This window comes from Ascaphus truei, chromosome 5 (assembly GCF_040206685.1).
Source record: "Ascaphus truei isolate aAscTru1 chromosome 5, aAscTru1.hap1, whole genome shotgun sequence".
Classification (NCBI taxonomy): domain Eukaryota; kingdom Metazoa; phylum Chordata; class Amphibia; order Anura; family Ascaphidae; genus Ascaphus; species Ascaphus truei.
In genome coordinates, this window is record NC_134487.1 from 199,265,771 (window position 1) to 199,292,712 (window position 26,942).

Here is a 26,942-nt window from a genome sequence, read left to right on the forward strand (position 1 = left end):
AAAAACTATCCTGCTGGGCTGCAAACACTGCTCCACGGTCTGACTGCGGAAGCCTCCTTAGGTCAAAATCTTCTGGTGGTTTAGAGCAACGCGTTTCGTCGACACATCGACTTCCTCAGGCTCAAATAATGACGTTGCAGGGGTCTGGTGGCTTTTTATAGACCCTCTGGATGATTAAAGGATTGATTAAAGCTGATTTGTTGTTTCAAATTGAATTCAGCTTGGTTGTGTTGTTTTCAATGACATGGCATTGCATATATATGGAAAATCCTTTCTGTACATATTCTAACACACATATGTGCCTCTTGCTCACTTTCATACTAATATGAGTCTAAAAATCTATATTGGTTTCATTAACCATGTTAAAATCATTAATCAAGCCTCCATTAAGGTAGGGATCAATGGAATAAACTATCACCCGATAGGGGTAAGGATTTAAGACAGTGTTTACTTATAATGTCTTAAGTATATAAATATATAATACAATACAATCTTTATACAAATATCTGTAAAATCATTAAATAGCCATTGTCACAAAATTCTCCATTAACTCTTTCATCATTAATTAATGGTCCTATTAGGTTACCAGCTTGCATTAATGTCATGTATACCCCCTAAGCATTTGGCATTGAATTTGGGCAAAGAATGATTTTAGCAAAGAGCTATGTTCATTATAAACATCATATTCAAAATCTAAAAAATAATTAAAATTCATATAATATACACCTCACGTGTAATCTAAAAATTCAAGGTAATTACTCTCTAAAATATATTGATAATCTCGACACACTCAATGATTACTTATTAATGCATTAAAACATAAATAATTACATAAATACATAAAAATGTTTAAAAATGCATAATGATCGGAAAAAGAGTCTGAAAAAAAAGGAAAAGAACAAACGCAGATAAAAAGTTTGTTTAGATACTTTATAATGTATAACACTCTTCTTAAATAGTTAGACATATATGTGGCACTTATGAAAATGTCTTATATCTCTAGAAAATCACAGTTGCCTTTTTATATTTTTAGTTGAATGCTGCAATATCAAGGTCGACATTAAGACAAGCTGGGGACATAGATTTCAAACGATATATACAAAACGTCTCTCTCTGTCGGAGACGTTTCAATCTATCTCCCCCTCTCCAGTTCTCAGGAACCACCTCTAATCCTCTGTAGAGTAGTCCTGAGGGCTCTCCCCCATGATGTTGTGTAAAGTGGAGTGGCACGCTATGTGTGGTCAGGCCCCTTCTTATATTGCCCAAGTGTTCCAGTATGCGGACTCTAAGACTTCTTGAGGTCCGGCCCACATACTGCAATCCACATGGGCACTGGAGTAAATACACTACGTAGTTCGTTCTACAACTAATTAATTGTTTGGTCTTAAAGACCTCTTTGGTGACATTTGAACTGAAGTGTATTCTGTCAGTAAGTGCATGTTTGCAGGCCTTGCACTCAAAACACTTAAAAAATACTATTGGTTTCGGTAGCCAATTAGTAACCTTGGTTTCCGATTCTTTTCTATATACACTCGGTACCAGTCTACTTTTTATATTCTCTGCTTTTTTAAAAATTATGCGGGGTGTTTTTGGCAAATAATCTTTTAGTACTGGGTCTTTGCACAGCACATGCCAGTGTTTCCCTAAAATTTTTTTAATTTTATGGGACTCATTGTTATATTTGGTGACAAATGGTACAATAAAATCTGTTTTGTCTTTTTTTTGTTTTGGCACCATCAATTGTTCTTGGTTTAAATCTAAGGCTCTCAAGTGCGCTGCTTCAATTACGTCTGGTTTGTACTGCCTTTCTCCAAATCTGGCTCCCAGAATTTCTGCTTGTTCTTTATATATTTCAACCTCCGTACAATTCCGCCTTATTCATCTAAATTGCCCGAACGGTATGTTATTTAGCCATCTATGATGATGGCAGCTATTATTAAGCAGAAAATTGTTGGCATCAACTTCCTTGAAATAAGTCTTGGTTTTAACCACATTGTCCTCAATGTAGATGGTTAAGTCAAGGAAGTTGATGCTTTCTTTACTTATCTCAGACGTAAAACTCAAGTTGACACTATTGTTGTTAATATGCGTCAAAAAGGGGCCGAGGCTGTACAGCAGTGGCATCAGCTTTAGATAAAGACGCTTCAGTTCCACCAGAGCAGAAACGCTTTCTGTTAGATGGGATTAAATTCATCCTAACACATAACTTGTTCTGGTTCGATGGGTCAATGTTTTTGCAGAGGTGCGGGACCGCATGGGGACCAGGTTTGCTCCCAGCTATGCTAATACCTTCATGGCACATTGGGAAGAGACCAATATTTGGTCTGGGAACCCATATGGAGCAAGCCTGGTCCTCTGGCAGAGATACATCGACTATGTGCTCATTGTTTGGCAGGGGAGTGAGGAGAGCCTCGGCCCCTTTTTGACGCATATTAACAACAATAGTGTCAACTTGAGTTTTACGTCTGAGATAAGTAAAGAAAGCATCAACTTCCTTGACTTAACCATCTACATTGAGGACAATGTGGTTAAAACCAAGACTTATTTCAAGGAAGTTGATGCCAACAATTTTCTGCTTAATAATAGCTGCCATCATCATAGATGGCTAAATAACATACCGTTCGGGCAATTTAGACGAATAAGGCGGAATTGTACGGAGGTTGAAATATATAAAGAACAAGCAGAAATTCTGGGAGCCAGATTTGGAGAAAGGCAGTACAAACCAGACGTAATTGAAGCAGCGCACTTGAGAGCCTTAGATTTAAACCAAGAACAATTGATGGTGCCAAAACAAAAAAAAGACAAAACAGATTTTATTGTACCATTTGTCACCAAATATAACAATGAGTCCCATAAAATTAAAATTTTTTTAGGGAAACACTGGCATGTGCTGTGCAAAGACCCAGTACTAAAAGATTATTTGCCAAAAACACCCCGCATAATTTTAAAAAAAGCAGAGAATATAAAAAGTAGACTGGTACCGAGTGTATATAGAAAAGAATCGGAAACCAAGGTTACTAATTGGCTACCGAAACCAATAGGATTTTTTAAGTGTTTTGAGTGCAAGGCCTGCAAACATGCACTTACTGACAGAATACACTTCAGTTCAAATGTCACCAAAGAGGTCTTTAAGACCAAACAATTAATTAGTTGTAGAACGAACTACGTAGTGTATTTACTCCAGTGCCCATGTGGATTGCAGTATGTGGGCCGGACCTCAAGAAGTTTTAGAGTCCGCATACTGGAACACTTGGGCAATATAAGAAGGGGCCTGACCACACATAGCGTGCCACTCCACTTTACACAACATCATGGGGGAGACCCCTCAGGACTACTCTACAGAGGATTAGAGGTGGTTCCTGAGAACTGGAGAGGGGGAGATAGATTGAAACGTCTCCGACAGAGAGAGACGTTTTGGATATATTGTTTGAAATCTATGTCCCCAGCTTGTCTTAATGTCGACCTTGATATTGCAGCATTCAACTAAAAATATAAAAAGGCAACTGTGATTTTCTAGAGGTATAAGACATTTTCATAAGTGCCACATATATGTCTAACTATTTAAGAAGAGTGTTATACATTATAAAGTATCTAAACAAACTTTTTATCTGCGCTTGTTCTTTTCCTTTTTTTCAGACTCTTTTTCCGATCATTATGCATTTTTAAACATTTTTATGTATTTATGTAATTATTTATGTTTTAATGCATTAATAAGTAATCATTGAGTGTGTCGAGATTATCAATATATTTTAGAGAGTAATTACCTTGAATTTTTAGATTACACGTGAGGTGTATATTATATGAATTTTAATTATTTTTTAGATTTTGAATATGATGTTTATAATGAACATAGCCCTTTGCTAAAATCATTCTTTGCCCAAATTCAATGCCAAATGCTTAGGGGGTATACATGACATTAATGCAAGCTGGTAACCTAATAGGACCATTAATTAATGATGAAAGAGTTAATGGAGAATTTTGTGACAATGGCTATTTAATGATTTTACAGATATTTGTATAAAGATTGTATTGTATTATATATTTATATACTTAAGACATTATAAGTAAACACTGTCTTAAATCCTTACCCCTATCGGGTGATAGTTTATTCCATTGATCCCTACCTTAATGGAGGCTTGATTAATGATTTTAACATGGTTAATGAAACCAATATAGATTTTTAGACTCATATTAGTATGAAAGTGAGCAAGAGGCACATATGTGTGTTAGAATATGTACAGAAAGGATTTTCCATATATATGCAATGCCATGTCATTGAAAACAACACAACCAAGCTGAATTCAATTTGAAACAACAAATCAGCTTTAATCAATCCTTTAATCATCCAGAGGGTCTATAAAAAGCCACCAGACCCCTGCAACGTCATTATTTGAGCCTGAGGAAGTCGATGTGTCGACGAAACGCGTTGCTCTAAACCACCAGAAGATTTTGACCTAAGGAGGCTTCCGCAGTCAGACCGTGGAGCAGTGTTTGCAGCCCAGCAGGATAGTTTTTCTTCCTGCATCCCGGACGCGGGAAGGGCGCACAAAGCTGCTCAAACTCGATCCTGGACTGCGTGAGGAGGCCAGGGGTCCATTCTATATGTATGTGAGTCCCTTTGCTGTTTTAATTAATAAATGCGATTTCTTGTGAATATTTAACTGGAACCGTGCCTCACTCGTTTTTCTCATCACCCAACCCCTCCCCCCCCCCCCACGCATCATAACACCTGGGGGGAGAGCCTGGCTGACGCCTGGGAGTTAGCACTGATTTTCGTGCTGCCCTGGATACTGGAGAAAACCCCCATTACGTGACGAATAGATGTGGATGGGTTAAATTTAACCCCAAAGTAACCAATTTCTACACCAGCTCACACAGGGCCGTGTGAGTATAGCCTTATAGATTATATATCATTTCCCCTAACCCTATCAACATACAGCTATATCTAGCTGGGAGAGGCACAGCTCGCCCTCAAGGAGGTGATCACTAATTGTGGTTGCTTACACATGGCCGTGTAAGTATTATTATATTTACAACCCGCCCCCCACCTTTGGAACTACTGTCAATATTCATCACCATTATTATTGTATATGTCTTTCTAATCCCATGCTCCCCCATTGTTTGTTTGTTCCCATGTTTCTATAAGGGCTCTGGATTAACCCTTTTCTGGGGTTGAAGCTGAAGGGATCCTACTGTTTGCTCCAAGTATTTGTAAGAGAGCTATTGTCGAATTAACCGCTTTACTGTAAGCACACTTTTGTTTCTAATCTGAGGTAAGCGCCTGGTTTTTTGCACACTACCATTCTGTATGCCACCACAATGGATTTGAAATGAAACAACCGAGATGCAATAGAAGTGCAGACTTTCAGCTTTAATTCAAGTGGTTGAACAAAAAAATTGTATGAAACGTTTAGGAATTGCAACAATTTTCATACACAGTCCCCTTATTTCAGGGGCTCAAATGTAATTGGACAAATTAACAAAATCATAAATAAAATGTTCATTTTTAAAACTTTGTCGAGAATCCTTTGCAGGCAATGAGTGCTTGAAGTCTGGAACGCATGGACATCACCAAATGCTGGGTTTCCTCCTTTGTGATGCAGCCAGGCCTTTACTGCAGCTGTCTTCAGTTGTTGTTTGTTCATGCGTCTTTCTGCCTTAAGTTTTGTCTTCAGCAAGTGAAATGCATGCTCAATCGTGTTGAGATCAGGTGATTGACTTGGCCATTGCAGAATATTCCATTTTATTGCCTTAAAAAACTCCTGGGTTGCTTTCGCAGTATGTTTTGGGTCATTTTCTATCTGTAAAGTGAAGCGCCATCTATCAGCTTTGCTGAATTTGGCTGAATCTGAGCAGACAATATATCCCTATACACTTCAGAATTCATCCGGCTGCTTCTGTCTTCTGTCACATCATCAATAAACACTAGTGACCCAGTGCCATTGTAAGCCATGGATGCCCATGCTAGCACACTGTCTCCACCGTGTTTTACAGATGATGTGGTATGCTTCAGATCATGAGCCGTTGCAAGCCTTATTCATACTTTTTTCTTCCCATCATTCTGGTACAGGTTGATCTTAGTTTCATCTGTCCAAAGAATGCTGTTCCAGAACTGGGCTGGCTTTTTTAGATATTGTTTGGCAAAGTCTAATCTGGCATTTCTATTCTTGAGGCTTATGAATGGTTTGCATCTTGTGGTGAACCCTCTGTATTTGCTCTTGTGACGTCTTCTCTTTATGGTAGACTTGGATAATGATATGCCTACCTCCTGGATAGTGTTCTTCACTTGGCTGGATGTTGTGAAGGCGTTTTTCTTTACCATGGAAAGGATCCTACAATCATCCACCACTGTTGTCATCCATGGACGACCAGGCCTTTTTGTGTTGCAGAGCTCACCAGTGCGTTCTTTTTTTCAGGGAATATACCAAACTGTTGATGTGGCCACTCCTAATGTTCCTGCTATCTCTCTGATGGATTTTCTTTTTTTTTGCAGCCTAAGGATGCCCTGTTTCACTTGTATTGAGAGCTCCTTTGACTGCATGTTGTGGGTTCACAGCAACAGCTTCCAAATGCAAATGCCACACCTGCAATCAACTCCAGACCTTTTACCTGCTTAATTGATGATGAAATAATGAAGGAATAGCCCACACCTGTCCATGAAACAGCTTTCGAGTCAATTGTCCAATTACTTTTGGTCCCTTGAAAAAGAGGGGGCTACATATTAAAGAGATGTAATTCCTAAACCCTTCCTCCAATTTGGATGTGAATACCCTCAAATTAAAGCTGATAGACTGCTCTTTAAGTCCATATTCATTATTTAACTGTAACTTGAATTTATTTTGGTACACAGCCGAAATAACAAAACTTGTATCAGTGTCCAATTATTTCCGGACCTAACTGTATACAATATGATATTCTAATGGTGGTTATATGGTATATTTTGATAGATTCAGTCACATTAGTAAGTATTTAAAGTTATATTGGGAGGGAGGGTGGCCCAGAAGACATGCCATATTTGGTTATAAGCTTGTATGGAGGGTGGTTAGTTCCTTATCAGATATGACATCAGTTTCAAGTTGCAGGACCTTATCTGGTAATAGAGTTAGTGTCTCAGAATGAATAAGGAGCCCAATTATGTTGTTGGGCTTTAAGTGATTATACCATCTTACCTCCTTACTGAAAAGGTTCACAGAAGTGTAAATACATATTTTGGTAGTAGATGTACATAGATACAGTATAAAGTCACATGTAAAAGACCACAATTAAAGGTATCCAGGTGGTTTTGCTTTTTTCTAGTATGTGTACTGCTATACATTTTGTATGATATTTTAATGCTTAAAATATACAAATGCATCTAGGATGTGGTTATCTAAAGCAAAGGTAGATAAATATATGCATACGTATGTAAGGGTGTCACCCCCGGTTCCCCTGATCTTCCTTTGCCCCTTGCCTTACCCCTGTGGCAGTGGGGGAAGGGGACGGCGACTTCTCCTGGTGGGCACCGCCCTCTTGGTTGTGGCGCGAGCTTCGCCCATGCGCAGTAAAGATCGCGCACGCGGTCCCCATAGAAAAGAGCTGTACCAAGAACTACAATTCCCAGCAGCCTCTGGGGACTGCACTTTCACCCTTGTCACAGGCAGCATTGAAGCCAATAGAGCTGGCAGATTCTCATGCTGCAGAGTTGCAACAATGTTGTGTGCAGACAGGGTTTTGTTAGTCAGAGACAGGAGCAGCCAAGGGAAGGAGGTAGGGTACAGGAGTCAGGGACTAGGCCAGCACCCCCAGGGCCCGAGATAGCTAAGTACCCCTTTATAGTGAGTGTTGCCAGGGACAGCCCTCAGGTTAGGGACCCTGTCACTTGCATTAGTGGGAGCTGGGGAACAGAAGGGAAGAAAGGCAGCAGCGGACTTAGTGTTAAGTTTCAGGGTGTTGCTACATGTGCTGATAGTTATCAGTTAAGCAAGTTGGAGTCAGTGAGCTGTGAGGGAAGGAAGGGTGCGGGGAGCGAGTGCAGCACCTGCACCCCTATAGGTACCCACACCCCCAGGTAGGGCCCAACTCCCCACTAGGTTAGTGGGTAAGTGCTGAGGGAGGCCCAAGATAGGGACGCTGCCCTTAGTATAGTGCTGCCTTGTCAGAGTCACGGCTGTCAGTGCTGTGAGGTCTGACAGGCAGGCACCTTGTTGCGCAGCACGTTGGCTGCCAGCATCCAGTGAGCTACAGCTTGCTGCTGTAGGCGCTGGGACCCGTTAGGTAATAGTGAGGCTGAGGTGACTTGGGTAGTTCGGGAGGAGGTAGTGCGGGTGCAGGGGGTCAAGGACCCCTGCATAAGATAGGCTACCCCGATAGGCCCCTAGGAGTTTCCCCCAAAGCCATTACAGGTTGCTGTGCTGTAGGGACGGCCTATAGCATAGCGCGTGTCACTTAGTGCTGTAGGGACAGGTCCTAGGTTAGGGATCCTGTCACAATAGGGTAGATTAGATAGGGACACAGCGGACGCTGCGGTTCCTGCTAGGAGGTTCGGATCCAAGTTGAGGTCCTCAAAGACTGTTTCCAGGGTGGGATCGCCCTTGGAGGTCCGCGTGCAAAGAGTCTGGTTGGAGATCAGATGACGTCATCCTACGACTGATCCTTTGTGAAGTTGTTGCTGATCCGAGCACCGGAGTGCTCGGCAGGTACTATACAGTTCTAAGTGCACCAACGGGCCCTTAGTGTAATTGTGGCTGTGCAGTCACCCATTGCTTCTCTTTGCAAGAGTGCGGGACATTGGGTGGGGTTCTTTGGACACTGGGTGGGATCACCTGGTGTTGGGGAAGCATCCTGCGGGACGTCGCAGTTAGTGTCTCCTCAAGAGAGGGACACCTGTTCTGATATGTTATGATGTTATTGCCGTGATATGTGTTATATGCTGTTCCCAGTAAATGCTATTAGTTGTTATATATATCACTGTGTGTGAGTATTGATTATTTGTATGTGTCCTGCGAGGAACCACTCCCCCTATGGTGGGAGCCATCGCAGGTGGAGGCGCTGAATTGAGTAAGTGGTTACCCCTAGTATATAGTGCCCCAGGTTCTCCGTGGCGGAAGCTCAGCCCTCCTGTGAGCCAACAGGTAACGCACCACACACCTGGTAACATTGTATGTTCCCTTTCACCCCACACTATATCTGCGATTGGGGGGGGGAGGAATACCCGTTACACGTAATTGGTAAAATCTCTACCAGAAAGGAATTTTGCTGAAGCTGCCTTAATAACACAATGGTATATTATATCAACACAGAGAAAAGTGTGTATTGAAGCACTGATCCATTTTTTTGGGAGCAGAGTTGCATTGACTCGTATGTAAGTAACATTTTGCATCAGGTGTAAGAAACTGTAGACTTATACCACTTCATATGGTGGAATTTTTGGACGAATAAAAAGGAAAAAGAATGGTGCACAGAAGCAGAATGTGATGCATCATTTTAACATATGTGCAATATATTACTGCTCCCCACCTTCTCCTACTGATACTCCCCAAGTAGGAACTAGGGCAGACAGGGCAGAATTGGAGCATACTACTTTTATATAGGTGCAGGATAAAAATGCCCCAGGTTTTTGCTTCTCTATTGTCTTGTCTTACCTAGGCCCTTTAAAATATTGATGGAAAGTGGTACATTCATAAGAACAGTACTTTTTTGGTACGAAATGTTGTATAATAAAAAAGAAAAAACACTTACAAGACTTTGACTAGAATCTCCAGCTTCACCTTTCTCTCCTTTTAGTCCATCAGCTCCCTACAATATGGTATCAATGTAAATATAAATTTTATATACTATAATGATCTGATAAAGTATCATAGCCCATATTTACTAAGTGATGCTATGCCTGAAGACACCTTCCGGTACTGAAAGACACCATACGTCCCATCCACTTGAAGGAGCTGTAAAGGGTTTTCCCTAGCACTGCTTGGTAAATATAGTGCCATGTGTTTAAACGTGGATGACAAAATCATGAAAGGTTGCAAATATCCCACAGAGGTAGACTTATAGCACTGTTATAAATTGAAATGTTAAATGTACAATTTTGCTTAAAGCAGCAATCATGCCAAAATTCTTTTACATTTTTTACAGCATTCAAACCAAGGGAAGGGGGGGTGGTGGGTTGGGGGTGGAGGGGGGGCGGGTTTTTTGGGAGGAGTTGGGGTGTGAGCTAAACTGCACAATTTTGTTGTTACCAGTGTTTCATCTGGGAAGTAATTAGCCATCCTATAGGAAGGTGCACTGGATGACATTACAGCTTCCTATTGGCCCACTGGCCACAAGGTTTAGTAGCCATGTTAAGCTCCCCCTTCAGGAAGATGAAACACCAGTAGCTACATCGGTAAGTATCTCTGAAACTTGGGGGCTCCCTCAGAGCTAAAAAGAATGCCCCTCAGTTTCAATGCTGTAAACACATTTTAAAAACATTATCAGACCGGATTGCTACTTCAAACATATTTATATAGATTAGAACAGAGCACATTCATAAAGATTGACAGCCTTTTCCATTATTTCAAATGTCTAGAGTTCCCTTCCCATTGTAACAAAGTTTTTCGTCTTTCATTGTTCTCAGATTCTACTATTTTACCGCACAGTATCTATAATGAGCCACTGAAGAAAAATGTGCCATGTTGTACACACATTTTGTTTTACTTTAATGTACAAGTGTGCTCTGCAGATTCTATGCTGTATCTTTAGTTGTGTTTTCATTCACTTAAGGTCTAATATGAATACATAAAATGCATATAAACAGATCTGCTCTCCAGCCAAAAACAAAGAGTATTTTCCCCACTTTGGCTTTGACATGCATTTAAAAGAAAATATGAATTATTTTTGGTACAGAAAATAGAGCCGAGGAGCGGTGCCTATGCAATTAGGCTCATACTTGAATGGACTATAAGGTGTCTTCCAGCACCGGATAATAATAGCAGAAAACTGCTTAGTAAATGTCTACTTTAAGTCTCGAGAATTTTTAATTCAGCTCTTTACACAATATACAGATATCCAACTTTCATTTCCCAAATCACAAATGTAGACGTGCAGGTGACATTTAAGTTGATTGGAAAAACAAAATGATACAAGTTGATATTATGGTAGAAAGCCTCTACCAATGAAACAATAATACTGTACAATGACGGATTTTTACCCCATGAACAAGATATTAATAAAATATAAGGAAGCATTAACATACCGCTGGGCCTGACAAGCCCATTTCTCCGTTCTCTCCTTTTAATCCTGGCAAGCCAACGTTTCCGGTTTCTCCTTTAAGACCCTTAGAAAGCCAGATGTGAAATAAACCATACAGATATTACCCATACTTAACATATTTTGCAAAAGGGGCTGCAATTAGGAATATGGACAATTTTAGAGCTTTATCACACAAAGGCCCAGATCCACAAAATGATGCTACGGTTTAACGCCTTTATTATCATGCATTAGCATTACACATGGGAGTAAAGGCGGGCTAAAGCTTAGCACCCTTTTGTGAATCTGGGTGCAAAAGAGATAAATGTACATTTTGAAGCAGTCTCGGTCTCCACTCTGCTAATTCCACCATTCACAAATATCTGTCGGAAAGCAAGAGCTTCTGCATTTATTGTTTGTGTTCAGATATTCTCTATAACTCAGTGCCTCTCAACCATTTTTAATCACAGAAAATCTTATTTATAATATACAATTTATAATATACAATTGCCAAGGCACTCCATCAGAATCATTAAATTAGTTCCTTAAAGCTTCTATAAAACTGGTTAGAAACTTGAACTAAATACCTAATTAACAGTAGATTGTATGTTTAAAATTACAGTGTTGCCATAATGCCTGTAATAAATGTGATGGTAAATTACTACTATCTTAAATGTAATGCACATTTTAGGATAGTCAGCACCCTGAGAAACACTGCTGTACATGAAGCTCCAGGAATATTTACCCATTCTTGTCTGCTGTTATCCTTGGCTGAATAAATTCTACTATCTGTACCTTTAATAAACACACAATCCCAGCAAGCTCAAACCCCACCATTATAAATAAATATATATATATATATATATATATATATATATATATATATATATATATATATATATATATATAGAATCCAATGCACAGCCGGCACACCATTTGCAAGTAAATAGGTTTTGGTGCTTATCCCATAAAGCAATAACAGACCATACGATACCGGTTGCAACACGACATCAAGGGACAGCACGCAGATAAGTAAATCATAAATTTTCTATATTTGATAGAAGACACAAAAACCGACGTTTCGGTCCCATAGTGGGACCTTTCTCAAGGTGGTGCTTCTCAATTGTGCTACTCTATTGGAACCGCCCAAAGTGGTCAAAACGGACGGTTCCAATAGAGTAGCACAATCCTACAATACCCTACTAGTTTTATTTATATTTATTATTATTGTCATGGTTTCTTTAACCTCATATCAACTGTTCACCCACACCTTGTTTAGGATACCACCATCACCTATTTTTACACTCACCTACACACAATGGGTCATAATATCAACCCGTTATGATCATTCACATTTAGATTTTCTTGTCCTTTTTTAGATGCAGTACTGATTATGTTATATCCATTGTCACTATTTGTGTGACTCATCAATATCTTACCTTTTTGCAGTCTACTTACTGCTATGGACTGCTCTATACGGTAGACCTTTTATTATGATATTATCATATCAATGACAAATACCCCGATAAAAGTAGTTATGTCTCTAACTTGATGATTTACATTGAGGACCAGATATCTACCAATAAAGACACTGCACACTATGTAGATAATTTTCTTAATTATCATCACCTACCTGAATTTTTATATACTATTTCTAGTATCCCTTTGATCTGTGGAGGTAGCCTCTTTTGGTGCAATTTTTTGCCAAATATTCTTTGGTTCACATGTACGATTCAAGTGTCCTCTTCGATCTGTAGACGGAGCTCCTTATGGTGCCATGTCCTGTCTCATATATCCCATTCACATGTACAATTTAAGTGTCGTCTTCGATCTGTGGACGTAGCTCTGACCTTTCCCAATTTTCAAAATCAGTTTTTTAACCCACACTATGACGTGACGGACCACCAATTAGACATTTCTGCATCCCTTTTGCAAATACATCTGATGCAGTCATGTCTGGCTCTAACTATGTGACTTACCTTAGTGTCCCTAGGCCACTGTGCAGGGTACTTATACTTTCCATCTTTTCCTCCTACACCAGCAGGGCTAATTATGTCAAGAGATTCATATATAGTTTAATTACTATACATATACACTCCCTGTATATACTTATTACCTTGCCGCTATGCCTCTACTCCAATTTGGAGGCACGACCAGCTGTGTACTTACCATTGGCTGACAATGCGGCTCCTCCTTTGCAATGGACTATAAATAGCAGCACCGACAATCACGTTATGTGACTCCTCCCCCTGATGAAGCGTGCCATAGCACGTGAAACGCACGTCAGGATATGGTGACGTCACCTTTGTGACGAGCACCAGGAGAGATGGCTTCCGTGTGACGGATCCGGTAACGTGAGGTCATGAAGACCAGGTATAGCGTGAGACATAGAGATATGTCTGCAATTCCTCCTCTATCACACTGACACAACTATTGATACAGCTGCACATCTATAGCTGCACATCTAGCTGTGAACCTCTGATATTTGTATCAGCCTTTTGTGTTGGTTTGTCTGAGGAATACCTTCTCCTCACGATACCTTGTACATTTATGTATATGTGTTTACGGACGATCTATGTGAACCAATGATGTGACTCTCAATAGTGTATGTGTATGAAATATGAATTAGTTTGGAGAACTTGCCTATCTACGTTATAGATACACGCATACTAGGAGGTTACAACTACCAATTTAGGCAGCATCCTATGGTGTCTATCTTACTAACATACGTGGATATATACCTATACTTACCTCCTTACCTCCCATACACTCCTCTCTTCAATATACAGGATATTGTGCCTTTGAAGAGTAGAATATATACTTGTATGGGTCTTCCCCCTATTTTTCCGTCTCTCCCTTTGGGGATTTTTAATACCCTTTGTCTTTTTTGTTTTCCTATATGTGTTTTGTCGTCGTATAATGATTAATAAAATGTTATTATTTTTTCTGATTTTAATAATGTACTGCTTTTGAGTCTGTTGCAAGGTGACTTTGGACTCTTTATTGGTCCTATTATTTTCAATATTACACTCTCAACAACACCCATACTAGGGTGTCGTAATTTAAGAGTGCAATTTATAGGGCTTATAGTGACCCCTAGTGGTCACTTGTTTAAGTGTTAGTTAGTTTCTTTAAAATCTCCAATGAATGTCATTCACTAATTTATTCATTTAAGTGTATAGTGATTTAAAGTACACCAAAACTATACGTGCATATCATCGTTTTGATCGAGCAAGAACATAAGACGAAAAGAAAAACAACAAGAGGTCTTCAACCGCTGAACATTGTTTTTCAATTTTTATGCCTGTGATTTTCCATGAGCCCTTCTTCTGCAGAGGGCTCTGCCCCACATTGCACTCGACATTGATATGATACATTGTTTCATTTTAAGAAATTGTGTGGAGTGCCATTCTGTAGTGATTTTGCATTTTATTATTAAACATTTTAAACACTTCAATATGTGACAGTTTTAGGTCGGAAAGATTTTTACCATTTAGATTTCAATATTACTGCACATATAGTTTTCCAAAAAAAGAAAGCAGCGCAAACAACATAAAAAATATATGTACCTGTGTTCCATCAACTCCAGGAGGACCAGGTAATCCAAGTTCTCCCTGAGAAGAAGAAAAAGAATAACCATATTATTGTAATCCCTCTCTTGTGTAGAAAAAAAGAGCTGGAGTTTAAATGGGGCATAGTTCCAACAGGTGGGTTAGCACTTTATGCTAATTGCTGTATACAGATGTAGCAAGACTTACTGTCCCCAGCACCACGACGCTGGGGACAGTGTCTGCCATGATCACGCTGCGGGGGGTTCGTGCATCCGTATCCGACCCCCGCAACGATGATCTGTCTGGGCTGCAATTGAGGGACCGCGAGTGGTAAGCTTTGCTTCGTCTATATGTTCTGTGATCAATACAGCATTTTACTTTTTATACTGCAAGCAATTCTGCCCATGTACAACATCTCTCAATTGTACTTTCATTGATTAATTATAGAGCTGTTACATCCATTTAGCGGAGACATCCATTTAGCGGAAAAATAAAGTCTTTATTTTTTTAAATGGTTGTTTTATATGTTTAAAGAAAATACAGGAAGCTACATTAAAATATGCACACATTTTAATACAGTACGTGAAGGTAAAGAGCTTGCTAAATACATTTTCACTCTCCAGTCTGGCAGATTTCTGACTTCTAGAGTAAAATACTATCCAATTTATCATTATTATTTTTGATATATTTTACTATCATCACTTTTAAATAAAATTTACTGCAGAAAGTTCGTTAGATTTTAACAATACATTTACATATAAAGGCCTAGCACCATCAATGATCGATACGTGAAAAATGTGTTATTACTGTAAAAAATTAATTGTTGCATTGCTAAAAGTAACGCTTTTTTTTAAAAAAAACAGGTGTGTTAAAAAAATCGAAATCCAGCCAAAAATTAGCACAAGTTTTCCCCTGAACATTTCAGGAATCATGTTCCGATGTTGATTGGAACGTGATTACCGGCACAAATACTGCCATTTTTGTTGTCATCTAGTTCAAGCTGGCGTTAGCCTAATCTTGCCTATGTATATAATGGCTGATATATTGACCATTATATACATAGGCAAGATAATCTAAACCAACGTGCATTAGGTGGTGTAAAAAAAAAGAATGACAACACATTACAGTACGTATTAACCACTAAGTAGCCCAAGTGATCAGGTAGTCATGGGATTCCATGACTAGCTGACTACTAAGGGCTACAAAAGGGTTAATATTACACTACAGACCCCCTCTTTGATATCTTAGTGGATAGTAGGGGGCTTAAGCAACCTCCCCGTGGGAACTACCCTTATCATCCACCCCCACCGCAATGACCCTAACTCCCCCCCCCCCCATCTTGACTAATGGTCAATAACCCTATTTGCTTAGTGTGGCTAAAGGGGCTTTTGTCCATTAAAATGACACAAAAATACATGTATTGAAAAAACACCACAAATAATTCAATAATACATACCATAATAAAATAATAGGTTTAAAACATAAACCCATTGATTGATTATCACTGTGGCTACCGAGGACCTCTCAATGGGGACATAGATAGTCACAATGGAAATCAGTAGTGATGTAAAAAAAATGGGTTACTTACCCCACCCATTAAATAAAAGATAATATTAATTTTCAGAGCTGAAGCCCCCGGAAACAAATCAAATAAAGGACCAATGCCCAAACATAACCCCCCCCCCACCTAAAAATAAATCCAAGGCCCAATGGTCACCAAAGCTACTACCCCCAAAATGCCCACAGATGTCCACCATGAAATAAAATAAAAAAACACACCAAACCATAAAGAAAGAAATCAGGCCAGATGACTGCCATTAAAAAAATCAACCAAAACTATAAAGAAATAATCCAGGCATGATGGTTTATTTGTACTCCACAGGCATCCTTGGTCTCCAACATCAGATCCCCAATTTGCCATGAAGACCTCAATCCTCTGTTGATTGTGAAAAGTCTTCTTATGTACAGATGTAGCCAGACTAATTATCCTTGTGGCCATGAAAAAAAGTGGAAACCTGCGACCACAAGCACAGTAAATCTTGCAACCCCGAAGGATTAGCGCTGCAGAGTTCCATGGTTTTATGCTTTTGAATGGGACTGGGAGAGTTAATCCTTTGCTTGAATGGATCTTTGCTTGAAACTGCAGGGAGAGAAATACCAGTACTCACCTTTCAGATGAGCTGTGCTGCAGTCTGCAACCGTCTTTGTGTCTCTCTGCCTGGATCCATGTCCCTTCTCGCTGAAGGTAAGCAGGGCTGCACTTCCTTTCACCTGGATGATGTAGATGGATTTATATGGGGCTCTAAATTATGAGGGGAGGCGATATGGCCATACTTGGTCATCTACATCATCAAGGGGACTGGACAGTGTTACGAGTCCTGTCCAGCCCCTTTGATGATGTAGATGACCAAATATGGCCATATAGCCTCCCCCCCATGATGCTAATGATGTAGAGCCCTATAAAAAGGCATGTACATCATCCAAGGGGAAGGAAATACAGCCCTGCTTACCTTCAGTGAGCGGGGATACAGATATAGCTAGAGGGATAGTTGCAGATGGCTGCACAGCTTATCTGAAAGGTGATTACCAGTATTTCTCTCCCTGTAGATGGCCCAAAAGGATTAATAGGAGAAGAAGGTGTTGTCCTCTGTTGCATAGACTCAGCACATCCGGTGTGTATGTGTGTGTATGAGATATACATAGATAGATAGATAGATAGATAGATAGATAGATAGATAGATAGATAGATAGATAGATAGATACCCCAGAGAGAGAGACGTGTACGTACTGAACAATAACATATATAGAGTGTCCAGGTGATAATGGAACACTTACAGGTTATAGTTGTGATATCACACATAAGCACATTCACTTCTGGGGAGGGTCTCATAATTTCCCAAACATCAATGATAATCTGTGGTTTTTCTGGGTTAATTAACCCCATGTGTGAATTCACAGCTCTTCTTGGCACTTCTCCAATGATATTATATCCTTACACAAATAGAGAAGAAAACCATGGCATAATACGTTTTATTAAAAATAGGACAGGTATAAAATAGATACACTCACAAACATCTGCTTCAAACGCGCATTTTGAATAATGCTTTCCAACACTCCATATATGTTATTGTTCAGTACTTTAACTGTATATATATATACACATACACACACATACACGACGTGCGCCAGAGGACAACACCTTCTTCTATTGCTTCATCTCTGGAGGGCTGTGGAAACCCCTCCCTGGAATGGACTGGAGTATATTTCTGGATGTCATTTTTTTGCCGAGACTATCACAAGTATTATTAGAATTTTTAGTTAGTAGTTTCTAGAATTGTCACTATTTAGTAGCTTAGTTTGTTGTTCAGAGCTGTATCAGCCCCCACCCCCCCCCCCGTTCTCATCCCAAAAGGATTAACACTGAGGGTCCCATTCAGCGGCATTGAACCCAGCAGAGTTAATCCTCCTGGGACGCTTACTGTCCTCAGGGCCGCTAGAGCTGCAGCTGCACCAGACAAGTGAAAATCGCGACACTGAGGACAGTAAGTCTGGTCTCATCTGTAAGTATTAATTTTATTCAATCTTCTTTTCTTGTTTAAATTTCTTCTACCTACTTCCTTAATCTTTAGCCCCTGTAGGAGACTCTCCTATATCATCCTGTGTTCTGCGAAGGCCCAGGCCTTTTATGGTGGCCTGGGCCATCACAGAACACTTGTAATGATGTCACAAGGTACATCAACCAATCAGGTGTGTTGATGTACAATGTGATCCCCACTCTTTCATAACAATATCATTGATTTTGCCAACCATATGCAACCAGATGCAAGCCATCTGATTGGTAACCAAACCAAAGTTAATGATGTAATGTTAAAGGGAGGTAAGCACGTGAACATTTAAAAAAAACAGTTGGTTTGAATTTTCATGGGAATCCTTCCCTTTAAGATGTAATCATAGATTTTACCAAACGACGTCTCCTCGGTTGAAAAAATCAATGGTCATAAAAAAGACCGGGAATCATATGGCACATCAACTACCCTGATTGGTTGATGTGCGCTGTGACCTTAATATGTACTCTGCGACGGCCCAGACTGCTATATAAGGCCTGGGCTTTCGCAGAACACAGGAAGTTACCAAAGAGGCCACATTTAGTGGCTGAAAATTAAAGAAGATAGAAGACATCTATAAAGAAGAACATAGAAGAAAATAAATACTTGCAGGCGAAGAGTTCAATCAACAGAGGATCGAAGGCTTCGTAGCAAATAGAGGTTGCAACGTTGGAGACCAAGGATGCATGTGGATTATAAATAGGCCAATCTGGCAGGAATTATTTGTTTATGGTTTTGGTTTGTTTTTATTATTGTGACCATTGGGCCTGAATGATTTTTTTTCTGGTTTGGGGTGTTTTTTATGGTGGCCATCGAGCCAGGTTTATTTTAGTTTTTTTTTTTGCTTTTTGTTTTGGTGTCCACCAGCCCTTGTATTTATTTTTATGTTTTTTTTTTATAGTTGTTTTTTTTTTTATTGGATTTGTTCTGTTGCGGCTTCAGTCCTGGAGATCACCATTGATTGCCAATGTGGCTATATATAGGTTCCCATTTAGAGGGCTTATGTAGTCACGGTGACAATCAAAGGCTTTATGTTTACAATGTCTTATTTTTATTATTTGTAATGTATTTTTTTTAAATATATGTATTGTTTTGTTTAGTTCTATGGCCAAAACCCTACTATTGGCTATTAGCCAAATGTGGCCTATTGTACCCACATTTGGCTAATAGGGCTATTGGCCATTAGTTGTGAGGGAGGGTGTTAGATTTGTTGGGGGTGGAAGGAGGGTGGGGATAGGCATTAACCCCTTGTTTGCCTTAGCAGTTAGTAAAGAATTGCATAGCAATGCTTTAGTAGCCACTAAGGTAGCCAAGGGGATTAGGCAGCACAGTTTATTTGTATATTAACCCCTCTGAAGCCTGTGGTATACTTTGGTAGCAGCAGGCATCAAAAGGGTTAATGTAATGTCTACCATACGATTCTGTAACAATTGATATGACAGTAATGCGATTGTGATGTGCAAATTAATGTGGTATTAACGTTCGTGTTAATTTCCAAACTGCGTAAATTCAAAAAATATTGCACCCAGTAAATTATTACCACAATCTTGCTTACTTGGGTCATAAAAATGTGATATAAGTGCTAAAAAATATTTTGCGGGATATGATATTAACTCAGTTTTAACGAAGTTTAATGACTACTAACCATTGTGTTAACCTACATTGGACTCTTTTAATTATAAGCAAAATAGGAGTTCATGTTCATTTTGAGATCATCAACTATGCGTTCAGAAGCATTGTGGGAATTATCTCTCTTCCCGTACATTTTTTAGAGAGACAAAAACCATGTTCAAATTTACATTCATGTGTATCTGTTTTTTTCCTTTTTAGAATAAGAATAAAGTCTAACGAGACATTTCGCTCCCCATTTCTGTGTTTCATAGGATAAATATTGTTTGTGTGCCCAATTACCAGCTCAATATAAATTGATACAACTTCATTGGTGAATATATGATAAAATGATAACTTTAACTTTGCAAATCCCTATTGATAGAACCTGGTAATAATGTAGGCTCCATCACATAGATAGTGCTGGAAAAAGAGAAGGGAACGTGTCTGAATTTACATGAGTAGGTTACAAAAACCTGAAGAAGGGTTTTCAATGGCTGTATTACTGTAACTTTGATAATACAGCTCAACAACGTTATAACGCGATCCATTACAACGCGAATCCGCTTATAACGCAATGCAAGCATGGCTCCCAATTGTTGTACTTATGAATACTTTACAACACGATTATTGGTATCTTAAATACTTTATTGTACAATGCATAGAATTGTACATTATTTCTAATGCAATCCACTTTTATCGTGATGTGATTCTTTGGACCCCAAGCACAGCGTTATAAGGGGGTTGAGCTGTATATACTAACGTTTGGCTAAATAAATATTATTACTTAAATACATGTTATTTACTGCTTAAATTAACATTTAAGAAAACTATTATTGATGCATGTGCGCAGTTACATTATAGTTTAAGCAAGGAGATGCTAGCAAAACCCTAACATTTCTTATTCCCTAACCACAACTAAAGGTAAATAGAAGATTATATAATTAATTGCTATATCCATTTACAACCTTTGGTCCAGTAACTCCATGACCACCCTGCGAACCTTGTGGACCTGGAGGGCCAGGAGGACCAGGAGGACCCTGTGTGTAAATAACATTTGGTTAGTATTCATTTTATTTCATAGGAGCAGTGTTACTCACATATAACAAAGTGTTTTAAACATGCTTCTTGGTAGACTATAGTGTATCAACCGATGCACACTCAACAGACACATGCATAATGTACTGTATGGGAAAAAGCATAAAAATGCATACAGTAGAAACAACATTAAGGTCTATATACTAAGGCAATTTTGAAGCAAAGAAAGTATGTACTGACGAACTGCATCACTTTTCTGTGCAAAGTTGCATCAAGTTTACAAACACCTAGATTTCATACTTCTGGTGCAGATTGTTAGAGAGCAGAGAGTTAATGCTACCCTAAATCTGACAGATTTTTTGAAGCAGATTGTCACACGGAAGCGCAGTTTGGGATACATCTTATTACAACCTGTGCACGTGTAACTAATCCTTAACTCCTCCTTCTTACAGTCCATAAATCGCAAGCTGACCCACGTGAGGCAAAAATGAAGCAAAGACATTAATATATTGATGCAAAGAGGCACAAAAACAAAATTGATGCTCTTTGCTCCAAAATTGCCTTAGTACATCCAGTATGACACACAGATTTAAAATTACCTATTCAAAGTTAGCTTCTGAACAAACATTTACTTGTAATAGACATGAGACACTTTGTACAGCAGCTTAATAGAACACTAATGAGATTATTTTTCAGATTTTCTCCCAGGAAAAAATTCTGCAAAACAAAACTTTAGGTAGATTTATTTATTGATCTGTTTATGAGTCAAAAGTTATCTGAAGACCTTTAAAACATTAAAAGGAAGTAAGAAAGCTCTTGAATGCTCCTATAATATTTATGTATACATTATATCCAGTAGATACGTTTTATTATAAGCAATTTATCTAAAATTCTTGTGTTTAGACCATTATTTTAACTGGTATTCTATTAGACCTGAGAGTCTTGGGAAGGGTTACAGGGATTTCACAAATATTTGGTTATGACAAAACGTACTTGTTGCATGTGTACGTAGGCATAGACATTGCAAAGCTTGATGAAGCTTAATATACATGCAGGGCAGAGGTGAGTAGAAGAGAAAGGAGTTTGCAGTTCAGAAGAATAAGGGAGAGCAAATGATTAAAAATATAAAGGCAGGGAATCAGATACAATCACTTTTCCAGCTGCAGTAGGGAAGATGGAAAACCTGGAATTAAGTCACTACTCAACGAAATAACATATACATCCTACAGCTCTTTTCAAGACATCCTAAATCCTTTGTATTCTTTAACATTTTTGTAAGAATTCAATATAGTTATTAAAATATTTAATATGGTAATGTAGAAAATAAATAATGAAAAATATGTTTTTTTTTAATTAAAAAATATATATAATTATCCCTCCATAAAGCACTATTATTTGTAGTTACAGAGGCAGCTAAACTGGGGGTCTACAGTGTCGGAAGATATTTTAAAAGGGTTGCACGGTTTTTAAAAGGTTACAAAGTACTGGTAGAATCATGGATAGAAATCACATTTGTATCACACAGTATCAAAAACAAGCCAGTCTACTTTATGTATAATCTCATAAGAAAATAACGGAGCAGATGTAGCTTGTTTAGATTTTTATAATCAGATATCTAAACGTTTCAAAAAACATTTACTCACTAGAGTAATATTAGTTAAACCATTTTATTTGTATGAATTATATTTTAGAGTGTTAAAGCAAAGCTATCAGCTGAAGTTGAAAAAGTGCTAGCATATTTTAGCATTTATGAAATTTCACTTTTGTTATGCCAATGAAAATGACAATTTTTTTTAAGTCAATGCAATCCTTATTAAAACAATAATTACAATGTTGGCAAAAACAGATTGACTAACTCTTATTAATAATTCAGTAATTTATCAATTAGTTACCATACTATATATCAGTATGCATCACTTCACTTATTGTTCACACAAAGACATCCAAGCTAAGCATTAAGCATTGTTAAAGCATTTAAAAAAGTAGAATTTAAATCATATGTATGATAGTACCATGCATACCTCACAAACATGTCAAGAGTATATTGCAGTATATACAACATTGTAATGAAATAGAAGTAGCTGTGTTAGCTTTTGTATTTGGACTAACACCTAATACTGAAGTACAATACTGGAAAAGAAAATTCTCTACATAATAAATACTTCCTTAAGGACATGTATTACTAACAATATAAAGGAGAATCATAAAGTCCATAAGATGTATGATACATATTCAGTGAAGCCCACAAAGATTTAGTATGACTGTATACTAATTTGCACAAACAAAACAATGGGTATTCCATACGTGCCACTTTTTATTACTTTAATTGGAGCTACTCTATTTTTCTGCCAATAAGACAAATGCTCATTCATTGTCCAGAATGAACTAAGCCCTAGTCCATCTATTTCTGACAAAAAGAGGTCGGTGTTCAGATTTACTAAGTTATACTAAGCACAATTCCCTCCAAACCGTATAAGAAACATTAAGGCTTAAAAACTGTTTAGTGAATTCAGCCTTGTGTCTCATAAAAAGAGTGTCAGTAACTGTGGGGTTTTCTAACTGTTTTTCAGGGAAACAAAACACCCCACAATGTTTTACCACTCACAAGTGAATTACTCAATATGTTATTTGTCCAAAGTTGACATGATTTAGCATTTCACAATCATAGATATAAAATATTTTTTAACTTGTTAACTGGTTTATGCATAGTGCTTCCATGTATCGTTTACTAATAAAAGGCAGACCACACTGGTTTGTTTTTTTATTTGGGCTCCAAATGTTAGATAATGTACTTCTAAACTAGTGGAGTTTTACAGAATGAAATCTAAAATAAAATTATTGAGATATCTTTAACTTTTTCTCAGAAGTCTGGAGGCAGCCATCCCAGACCTTTATATTGTCAATTATGACACAGGATGAAAATAGGCATATCTCAATTCTTTCATTCTAAATATTATTTAGGATCTGTCCTCTAGTGTAAATATGCAATTTTTACACATTTTTAGGCTAAATTGTAAAGAGTGCTGCCTGCCTTTATTTAAGTATACGAATATAATTTGTACTATAGATTATCGCTCAGATTTCTCCATACAGATGTTTTACAGTATTACAATTGGATGATTACACGCTAAAAGTAAAAGCCCAGTAAGACAATGTAAAATTAAAGCAGTAATCCCACCTGTGAGATTTTAGTTTTTTCAAATTAGTTGGAGCAGAGAGACCCCCAGAGCTATTTTCAACTCCAAGGATGACACAGTTCCCCAAATAATTTCCAGCATACTCCCTGGTAACAGTACTTCCTCCTGGGAAAACAAAATGGCCACTAAATATTGCGGGGTCTGCGGGCCAATAGGAAGCTGCAACTGATGACAGTGCAGCATTCTATTAGCTTGATAGTGGTAGCCAAATCTCCATGGGAAACACTGGTACCAAAATGGTTGTCTCGTGAATTAGAGGGGGCCCAGAGCTGAAAAGAGAGTGGTTAAGCTCAAGGGCTTCCTCTTGTTTCAATTATGCAAACAAAATCCATGTACATTATTTATGGGATTGCTGCTTTAGGTGTTCACAAAGTCTGTATAAGAGCTAGAACTCATGCGGTGGCACCTGGCATTGTTATTCTGAGAGCACAATCATTGTTACGGATACTGGAGCAATGTATCAAAGTTTCCCAATGTTTTATAAAGAAAATATTGCACCAAAAAGTAAACTTCTACCTGTCTGATTATATTCTGGTACTAGTTCTATTCACCATTTGAAGTATTAATACTGTACATCACTTCAGTGTGTCATTAGGCCCTGTACAGTACTTAAATACTGGGCCACCTTGGCTGACATCTTTATTGTGGTCTAGTAGTACCTTGCTCAATCTTGTGCATTTCTGAATTTAGTTGTATTGCTTTCCCTAGTGGGATAGTTGTGAGTTATGGTTCAACATGCAATGTTAGTCTATGTAAACCAATACAGACATCTAAGCATATTTACCACAACATTGTGTATCCCTGCAGCCTGTAAATGTAGATATTTTCATTAAGTTTATTCACAAGAAAGATCTGTAACTAGTTGAAGGTGTATCATCACTTCTGTTCCAACTGACCCTATTCAAAATGAACATATCACTTAAGTGAAGCATGTAAATAAATAATATGGGGGTTATTCAGCAAGTTAAATAAGAAGATGGGACGCTGCTCAAACCAAAATATCAAGTAATATAAAGTAAGCCTGGTGCACGGGGTAAAAAAACTATGAATATAACAGAAGAAAATGACAGAGGTCACAACAGTCCCCTATTAGTTGCACTCAAGGCAAAGTCAAGGTAAATACCATAAAGATATTAATATCCACAGTATGGACTAAAAGTCCCAGATGAAATAGAATAAATGCTTAGGGACACAGTAAAGGAAGCATAGGTGGGTAAGTATAAGTCTGATAGTCAAATAGTGGTAAGGATGTAATTGCTAGTGTATCAAACGGAGCTTAAATGACCACAATCCCCAGCCAATGTCTCATGATGTGCCCATAGGGATAAGCAACACCATTAGCAAACAGTCAAAGCAGTCAGACGAGATGTATACAACCGTGCTCCTATGCTCCTCAGCTCAACCGAACTATAGTGGATCCCCACAGAGGCTGCTCGGCTCCACAAGGAATCCCGCTCTCGGACGCCCACGAGTGATGTCACTCATCAGACTTATACATACCCACCTATGCTCCCTTTACTGTGTCCTGCTCACCTCTGACTTATACCCACAGGGCTAATTAGCTATTTGGTAGCCACAATAGTGATATTATTACTCTGTACATGCTATTACTATTAGAGCTAATAGTGATTTTCCCTATCTGATTTGTTGCTACCCTTCTCCCACCCGCTCCCCTTACAGAGGCATTTTTTAACATTATATACATTGTTTTATTTTTATGTCACTTGTTTTTCGGCGTTATTATGGTTCATTAAAGTTTTTTTATTGTTTGGGATTTTATCAGTGGATGTCACTGTTATACTTTAGGCTATGAGACATTCTCTGTGGACATACAGTATATGGTCCTTTTAATTGGATTATATGTTATTATTTCAGACATATCTGAATATATATATTATTTCAGTGGATATTGTATCCCTAAGCATTTATTGTATTTTCATCTGGGAATTTTAGTCCATACTGTGGATATTAATATCTTTATGGTATTTACCTTGACTTTGCCTTGAGTGCAACTAATAGGGGACTTTTGTGACCTCTGTCACTTTCTTCTGTTATATTCATAGGTTATTCATCAAGCTCTGTTATAGATTAATTCCCCCGAATGGGCGTTAATGCCCATGCAAGTCAAAGGCAGTTAACACCAATTCAGGTGCATTAACTCGTAATTGAGCTTGAAGATTATGTTAATGCACAGTAGAGTGACAATTGTAACTTCCAATCATATAACACACAACTGCTTTATAGACCCTAACGTCACCTGTTGTATGTGATTTAAGCTGCAGGCAACAATTTAGAATGCTAGCATGCAAATGAGTACAGTATCTAGTAAGAGTTTCACTTTTACTTTATATGAAGGTCTAGGAAACCCATGTAAAAATGTATAGGAATCTAAAAGACCCACTATCCAGAATCCTTGCTTGACGCTTAACCCTGTATAACATGTAAAAGATGGGTGAATAAAACAGGTTTGGGGACCTGTGAAAGATATACTTGTATGGTGGAGTGGTTTATTTTGTATTCCCCTCCCCCCCTCCCACCCCCCGATAACCTAATTATGTCTGAATGGCAATCCTGTAACAGTTTACAAGAGTATACTGTAATATCTTAACATTTTTCTAACCTTGCATTTTTAGTTAATATCAAACTTACTATCCAGAAAGTTAATATGTGAAAGAATAACCCGGCGCTTATATGTGACTTCAAATCCAAATAGTGCAGCTCTAACCCAATAAGTGAACAAC

General features: G+C 38.3%; 1 protein-coding gene across 1 annotated transcript in view; it reads right to left on the reverse strand.

Annotated features, from left to right (window-relative positions):
* The window catches only part of COL23A1 (collagen type XXIII alpha 1 chain), a 218,110-nt gene that overhangs the window by 71,631 nt on the left and 119,537 nt on the right, over positions 1–26,942 (reverse strand). Inside the window, exons 14-18 of the mRNA XM_075599144.1 lie at positions 24,986–25,009; positions 20,935–21,006; positions 14,772–14,816; positions 11,210–11,290; positions 9,718–9,774 (exon numbers count right to left, since the gene is read on the reverse strand). Coding sequence (XP_075455259.1) covers positions 9,718–9,774; positions 11,210–11,290; positions 14,772–14,816; positions 20,935–21,006; positions 24,986–25,009 — 279 coding nt within the window. The remainder of the gene's footprint in view (positions 1–9,717; positions 9,775–11,209; positions 11,291–14,771; positions 14,817–20,934; positions 21,007–24,985; positions 25,010–26,942) is intronic.